Source organism: Galeopterus variegatus, unplaced genomic scaffold (genome assembly GCF_000696425.1).
Source record: "Galeopterus variegatus unplaced genomic scaffold, G_variegatus-3.0.2 Scaffold2275, whole genome shotgun sequence".
In the NCBI taxonomy this organism is placed as follows: Eukaryota; Metazoa; Chordata; class Mammalia; order Dermoptera; family Cynocephalidae; genus Galeopterus; species Galeopterus variegatus.
The window spans coordinates 1-8743 of NW_007728386.1; the positions used below are offsets into that span (position 1 = coordinate 1).

At 44.5% G+C, this 8743-nt stretch overlaps 1 protein-coding gene across 1 annotated transcript in view; it reads right to left on the reverse strand.

Moving 5' to 3' along the window:
* Positions 1-1889: 1889 nt before the first annotated feature.
* Positions 1890-8743, reverse strand: part of ZFAT (zinc finger and AT hook domain containing) — a gene marked incomplete at its 3' end in the record, with an annotated part of 116361 nt that continues 109507 nt past the window's right edge. The window contains exons 8-9 of the mRNA XM_008581139.1: positions 3956-4043; positions 1890-2039 (exon numbers count right to left, since the gene is read on the reverse strand). Coding sequence (XP_008579361.1) covers positions 1890-2039; positions 3956-4043 — 238 coding nt within the window. The remainder of the gene's footprint in view (positions 2040-3955; positions 4044-8743) is intronic.

An 8743-nucleotide genomic window follows, 5' to 3' on the forward strand; every position in this document is an offset into this window, starting at 1 on the left:
GGGAACCCCAAATACTGTAGTGTATGTACAGACATGCTTTTTTCCTTTGTGATTCCATTATTACAGAAAAAGTCATAGATTAGTGAAAAAATATAATACCATGACACTCCAGCAAACAGCAGCAGTCTTTGGCTTTCTGAATCTTTTCCAGAATTCTGAAGTTGTTTAAAATATCAAATTACTTCCAAATGGAAAATATGCAAGAGTAATGCATCATCACACATAAATACAAGAGTATTGACCATGTAAGTACCCAAGATGGGCTAAGCCTTCTACTGAGAGTTTTATATAAATTATCTTATTGATCCTTGCAATGAATCCCAGAGTAATTCATATGAGAGATAGGTAAACTGAGGTTCAGAGAGAAGGAACTATTTGCCCCATCATACAGCTCCTAAGAGGTGAGGGTGGGATCTGGCCTTAGCTCCCCTCACCCCAGAGCCTATACTCTTCTCACATGAGTGGCATTACATGGTTTGATGCCACTAGAAACTCATGGTCTCCAGCCTCCAGCTCTGTGTTTCCATCAGGGTCAGCTCCCCTGCTGATTCCCATGAGGGCCATTCCAAACCAGTCCTCTATGAAGATGCTTCTGACTCATTCTTTGCTATGAAAACTGACCAATGGCTGGGAATGCCCTCAATTTCACGACAAAGAAACAACTCCACCCTCCTCCCCTTCACTCCTTCTCCTGACACAAGTCAGTGGAGAGGTAGTGAGCAAGGGTTTTGGAATCAGAGAGCATGGGTCCGAATCTCAGTTCCACCACTTGTTAGCTGTATGACCTTGGACAAATTATTTAACCTCTCTGAGCCTCATTTTCCTCATCGGTAAAATGGGGATGATAACGGTACCTACCTCTAAGGTTGTTGAGAGTACTGAATCAGATAAAGTGGGTACAGCATTGAGCACATTGCCCGGCATCCAGTAAGCATTCAATAAATGCTGGTAAACAAAAAAGTATCTCCAACCTTGGAATTTGATCTAAACTCCTTCTGCCTTCTCCAGGTTCCTACTCCATCAGTTACTGTTTTCTTTACTGAACTGTTAGTTTCCCCCTTCCTAATAGTTCCCTCCTTGTGGCCTATAAACAGGTCATTTTCATCCCATATTGTAGAAAATACTTACATAATCTTTCTTTCCCTTCTAGCCTTATTTTCCTACCTGCAACATTCCAGGTTTTAGCAAGCAGGAAGAGACCTAATGCAGATATCTGGAAGGGCTTTTGCTGGCCCCTTGGCCCTTACCCTCATCCCCAGAAGGGCACATCCTTCTCCATGGGGAGAAAATAAAGTTGGCAGCCTGCTGTCTCTTACAGGATCTTGACTTCCAACTTCCCAAAGTCCCAGTGAATGGCTGCCCACACTTCCCCTTACAGGCGAGCACACCAAAAGAACAGCCAACGTTCTTTTTCACACAACTCTTTCACCTTCTGATTTCTTTCTCCTCAATGTGAACAATAACACTCCACACTGCCAAAATTAGCAGACTCCCTGCTGCCCTCTTAACCTTCATTCATTCATAATACCAACAGTTCTTCAATGCCCGCTATGTGCAGTGCACCGTGGTAAATGCCAAGCTCCTGCTGTGAACAAGACAATGGTGTCCTGTTCTGGGGGCACTTGCCTTCTAGTAGAGGAGTCATAGTGATTTATTTAACTACAATTGCAATAAGACCTATGAAGAAGTGCACACTTGTACTTATTGCAATTGCAGCTAATTAGGTAATGATTTAAATCACTAATCTTAGCTGGCACACTTCTCAGTGTGCTGAAGAAGTTCTAGCTGCAGGGGATGTGAAGATATGGCTTTCTCCTAATGTACTCCCAAAACAAAGGATGGAAGCACAAAATTGAAAGGGTGTTCCATTTGGAAAGACAAACACTCACCTTCATGAGCCCAAATATGACGCTGAAGGTCTGAACCATTCTTCATGAAATAGAAATCACAATAGGGGCACTTCATGGCTCTCTTTCCAATCAGCCCTTTCAGCTGAACCCTCCTCCCAAGAACCTCGGAGATAGTGCTCATGGAGACCTCTAGAAGAAAAGCAGGATAGCCATCAGAAGGAGCCAGAGCCTTGGTACGGGCAGATGTAATAAGCCTCGTCACTGAGCATCACGAAGGGGGCAGGGTCAAGATGTGCTCTATGATGTCATGAGAGTTTTATGCCTAAAAAGTTAAACCAGGATGTTTTTGCCTAAAAAGTTAAACCAGAATGTAATCAAGCTTCAGATCTAAATACATATTAACATAAATTATGAGGAAGGAGAAACAATATCACAAGGCAATCAGATAAATGCAGGCTGTAAAACCATCCACAGGAAGAACAACTCAGATCCCCCAAATCAATGTTATGGAAAAAGTGAGGGTGAGGGGAGGGTGTTTAGAATACAAGAAATTTAAGGGACATGACCACTAAATACAAATGCTTGGATCTTGATTTAAACAAACCAACTTTAAAAAATACATATCTTGGGTCAATTGGGAAAATTTTAAATGAATTAATACTAGGTGGTAATAAGAAATTACTGTTAATCCTGTTCGTTTTGTTGATGACATAGTGGTTATATTGGAAAAAATCCTTATTAATTAAAGACATGTCCTAAGGTTTTTAATGGGGAAATTACATGATGTCTGGGATATACTTTAAAATGTTATAGAAAAAAGTTCATGGGGCAGATACACGAAATTAGTTTGGCAAAATGTAGAGAACTGGGAAATCTGAGTTATAGATACATGGGCGGGGTGGGGGGGTCCTTATATTATTCTGTGTACTTTTGTATATGTTTGGGATTTTTCCACAATAAAAATGTTAAAATAATGACAAAAGGATGCCTTATATCTTCTCACAAGCAAAGGCTGGCGGTTGTAATGAGTATCTTCAGCTGACATTGGCTCACATGTTACTTAGGACACGGGTTAACCTGGGAAGGACAGAGTTGGGCCTTCACACAACCCACGTGCTCTCTCCCAGACAAAGGCCTCAAGGCTCAGACCGCTCCCAGATAAAACATAAGCATTAGTGCCTTTCCATTATTCATCTTCCTCCATTTCTGATCATTTACAGTCAGTGAGTCAGTGCCCTTATACCTAGAGCAGATGCAAAATAAAGAAACAGAAAAGGGAGGTGGATGAAGGGAGAGCTGCATATAGCTTCTTCATTACTCATTACACAGCACGCAGCACCGCTGTTTGCTCTCTCAGGCCCTGCCTGATGTGGGGATCTGGGGACAAGCCCTGCCTCAAGGACCCCATGGAGGCAGCTGGGAGAGGGACGGTGACTAAAGAACAAGTATTCAGTGAGCCATGACATTAGGAAGAGCCAGGTCAGCCCCTCAGCCAGATGGGGAGCCACAAAAGGGCCAGGCTCTGGGGGAGAACTTATAGAATAAACAGGAATTAACCAGGCAGAACAGGAGGAAAAATGTCCCAGGCAGCAAGAATGAAAGTGACAAAATGTGGATGCACAGGAGCTGGTGCCTCACGCCCCTGAGCAGCCTGGGATGTGAAGATACCATAATGACAGTCACTCCCAGTCCCTGAGGCTCCTCAGCCTGGGTGGGAGACAACACTCTTTATGAACAAACCATCACCATGGGCAAAACACACCTATGACAAGGCCAGGCATAGGCAAGGATCTCAGTCACACCTGCATCGTGTGTGACCCAGGGAAAGGCACTCAAAGTTCTCATGGAGCACGGTGGGGGAAGTGGGGTCACTGAGACTGCAGGATGTGGGCAAAGGCACGACTGAATACTAGATAAAAGGATAAAATGAAATAAATAATTACATAAACTTCTCAGCTTTAAACAAAGATGATTGTTTCTCTTGAATTTATTCATATTTTCATCCCTCATTATTTCCATATAGTGCAACTTATGTATAATGCTGTGTTTTAAAAAAAACAGAAGCATTTTAAAATTAATTTTCCACTCTAAAATCATAATCTTACCAGGATGATTGGTCTTGATATGTGACTTTATCAATCGATCTTCTGAAAAAGACTTTTCACACACAGGGCAAGAGTAACTTCTTTTATCCTTAACAGAAAGAGAAGATAATCAATTGACTGTCTCACTTAAATCTGGGCTCTAGAGAAATATTATCACCACCACCACCATTACCACCATCACCACCACCACCATCACCCCCATCACCATCACCACTATCACTACCATCACCATCACCACCACCATCACCACCACCACCACCACCATCACCACAACAACAACCACCGTCACCACCACCACCATTACCACCACCACCATCACCCCCATCACCATCACCACTATCACTACCATCACCACCACCACCACCACCACCACCACCACCATCACCACAACAACCACAGTCACCACCATCACCATCACCACTATTGCTACCATCACCATCACCACCACCACTGTCACCATCGCCACCACCGTCACCATCACCACCACCGTCACCATCGCCATCATCTCCACCATCGCCATCATCACTACCATTGCCATCATCACCACCATCGCCACCATCACCACCACCACCATCGTCACCACCAATATCATCACTATCATCACCATTGCAACTATCATTATCATCACCACTACCACCATCACCTCTACCAGCAGCAGTAGCAGCAGCAGCAGCCACTGCAGCAACAGCCACAGCCACATCATCAAAGCTAGGCAAACAGTGCATCCTTCCAAGAACATAACATACAGCTTCCAACTGGCCCTAGAGTAGAGGGACAGCATCAGCTCCATTTCAGAGGGGAGATTCCTGTGTAGGTGGTAATGGGAGGGGCTCAACCTCAAGACCGAGAGTCTACCACATAGACCAGTGCTGCTCCATGACCCAACATTATAATATGCCCTCCAGCACCCAATGCATGGGTTGCATGGAATTTCATGTAAGTTATTTTATTGAGGCTCACAATCAATCACAATAGACAAACATTGTTCAAGCTCATGTCATAGATTAAAAAACTGAGGCCCAGGATAATGAACCCAAAGTCTGAGAGGAAGAGCTAGCACTGGAAGTGGAGTGTATAGATGTCCACCCAGGACACCTCGTACCTCTCCAAGACTCATGTCCCACTGAGGCTGCAGGTAGGGAGTTCATTCTGCACTATTGCTACCTCAATCACTCTGGTGACCCCAGTGTTACATTCTCGGTTAGGGAGAAGGCCTTGTGAATGACCAAGCCATGGCTTTTGCTCATCTGTTTTCTCTCAGAGCTTACGTTAGGGATATTTCACATCACAATTTTCCCCAGAGGGTGGGTGTTATGGGTTGAATTCTGTCTCCCCAAAAAAGCATATGTTGGAGTTCTAACTCCAGTGACCTTATTTGGAGATAGGGATTTTACAAACATACTCCAGTTAAAATTAAGTCACCAGGGTAGGCCCTAATCCAATATGACTGCTGTCCTTACATAAATGAGAAATTTGGACACAGACACACACACAGAGAGAATGCCATGTGAAAATGAAGGCAGAAATCAGGGTGATGCATCTACAAGCCAAGAAAGGCCAAAGACTAAAATCAAACCACCAGAAGCCAGGAGAGAACAGAGCCCTCAGAAGGAACCAACTCTTCTGACACCTTGATCTTGGACTTCTGATCTTGAGAACTGAGACAACGAACATCTATTGATTAAGCCACTCAGTGTGTGGTGCTCTTCTCGCCAAGCTTCCAAGTCCACATCTTACAGGGAGCCAAAATGGGGTGGAAAGAACTCTGAGCATCCAGATGAACAAAAAACCAAAAAATATACAAGAGGCATTACTGCAAGGAAATGCTGTTGGCCGTGTGTGTTCCGGAGGATGTGAACACAGTCCATGCTCACTTGGATTTATAGGAGAACTAATTCCCACCATTTATGGAGCACCTGCTGTGAGCTCAGCAGGACACCAAGTGCTTTCCAAGCCTACCAAAACGAATGCAATCCTCACAGCCTGCCTAAGGCAGGCTACTCATACCTCTAAACAACAACAATCACAACAGCTGCCACTTGTTAAGAACTTACGACATGTCAGGTGCTTTACACAGTACAATCTGAGGCATTTAGGAATTTGCCCAAGGTCAGCCACCACTGAGAGCAGAGCTGGACGTCCCAGGCAGGCCTTTGGACTCTAGAACTCTTGCTTCTGTGAGACTGCAACTAGCAGCACAGTGTCAGGGCGCAGAGCCCCTAGATTCGAATCCTGGTTTCATCATTTAAGCTGGGCACCTTTGGACAAGTGATTTAAACTCTCAGTGCCTCAATTTCATCATCTCTAAAATGGCAGTAAAAAGTGCCTCCTTCATAGTTTCACAAGAAGCAAAAAGGAGATAAAAAGCACATAGAGTGCCCAGAATGGGCCTGACCTATAGTGAGAGCTCAACAAATCTCCAAGACTTTGCTGCTGTGGTTTCTGCACTGCCATAACGCAGCTCGGCCTGAGACAATAGACCTTCTCATGGGCTAATGCACCCTGGGAGTTTCCAAGAGGGGACCCTGAACAGCCTCCCCCAAACTCATTAGTGGACTGGTTATTGTTGCTACTGCAGAACATCTCCTGAGGCCGATGTTCCCCAGAGCACACTTAGGAAAAGGAGACATTACATTAAACAACAGAAACAAAACAAAAGTCGCTCTGAACAACCAAACAGTCTGAATGCACTCCTGAGCGTTCTGGCCAACCAACGCCACAGACTTCCACCCAAGCTCCATCCTAGGCTTGGGCTTCTCAGCATCCTCCTGCCACTGTCCTCCTCTGCCCTTGACTCATGCCGTTTGAGGAAGACACCCTGGGCCTGGTGGACATCCTGGAGGAGGCCTCCACCAGTCCTGGCTGCCCCGTGGTGCCCTCACCATCAGAGTTGATGGAGGCATTCAGAGGAGCTTTGAAAGAGTTTACAGTGATCTCCCCTGAGTCCTTGCTATTTGATTTTTTTCTTTTATCTCAGATAATCTAAAAGCAATATATCCTAAAGCTTATCAGGCCCCTTATTACTCGATGCCTTTGAAGATTGTCAGGACACAGACAGTGGTGAAGGGTACAGGGAGAAGGGTGAACTCTTAGTGCTCATTTACTTCTTTTTCAAAACCTCAGTTCAGTACCAGAGATGAAAACCCAAACTGACACAGCAAACTTAAAAACAGCGGTGGTTATAAGAGTTCCTTGCAAAGGCGGGAGGTGGAAGAGATCCACACTGCAATGATGGTAAAGAACCAGCCCTCGGAGTCTGTGTCGTGCTCTGATGGAAATGGCTTTCAAAGCAATCAGGAATCCTTGGGGGGACGGGGGGTTATCTGCATTAGGCCCCAGCCATGGCATGCAGAGGCTCGGGGCCCAGCTCAGGCAAACCTCACCTTGTCCATGCCTCAGGGGTCTTGGCCCCCAAAGTAACTGGACAGTCCTTAAATCCAAAACTAGCACTGGGTGGAGAACATCAGATTGAATCCCCCCACCACCACCACCAATTATATATAACTCTTGCATAAGTAAGTGCACTGTAAAACATCCGACAGAGTTAGAAAAACAAAGGTGTGGATTCCACTCCACACAATTTCTCAGGAATAAAGGCCACAGTCACAGTATCTGCTATCCTCTGTGGTTCACTCATTCATTCCTCAAATGTCACAGAGCCCTTGTATTGTGTCAGGCACTGCGCTGAGGCCAAAGTGGTGAAACCCTCAAGGGGCCACAAGCGCATCAAGAAAAAGATGTGCCCACGTGAAGAGCCCAACAATCAGTGGAGACAATGCAGACGGTGCAACAAAGCACAGGAAAGGTGACACTTAAATTGGGACTGATGGAAACAATTTAGAAATGTGCTTGATTGGGGATTTCAACTCAAGGCTTTTTCATTCCACTGTTTTGCCAATGCCATGCCTTTCAGTTCAGAATCTTGATTCTTGCTAAAAAGAAGCTATTCTGTACACAAGAAGCTTTGGTAGCCTGAGGAAACAGGGCAACACAGAAATAAACTTGTTTTGGGATCAAGTAAGAAAAGACCATATTCTTATGGCTCTTGGAAAGCAAAAACATTATGTTCAATCATTTTAGTTAAGTAACATTTTCCTCTCTTTAAAAAATACTGACTGACTGTACTCATTTATTTCCAGGAAGATACAGGAGGAAGCTCCCTCTACTTTCTCTGTGCTTTGTTAGCAATATGTTATTTTAGCTTATCTCCAGTGAGTATGAGTAAGATTTTTTTTAATATGTGTAGCTTTACAGCCAAAAATAGAGTATGCGCTTCTCAAAGACAGAGGCCAAGTATCCTAAGCATCTGTTGAGAGCTGTCAGACCCTGAATGGATACACCACCACCACCATTAGTATTCTTCCTCTTCCTGGTCCTCCACCTCTCCCTTCTCCTACCAGTACTAAGAAGGATGAGCTACCATGGCCTCCCGTTATGTGCCTGGGACTGTGCTGTGTCTCTTACAAACATCAATCACTAATTTCCCATGGCAACGCTGGAGGTGGGGATTGTTATCACCACTTCCAGGCAAGGGGATGCGAGAGGTTAGGTAGCAAAGCCACAGGCATCTAATTCTCAGAGTTAGCTCAGGCTGTAATTACTAGCAGTGTCTCTGGGGTCTCGGAGAAGGAACACAAGCCAGAAAGGGAATGAAGTGGCATATCATAGACATTTGCCAGATGCGCCACTGCCTGCTGTTTCACACTTTTGTGTCAGGAGCAATTCTTTTTTTATTTATTTATTTTTTTTCGTTAAATTTTTATTTTGTCAATATACACTGTATATGAT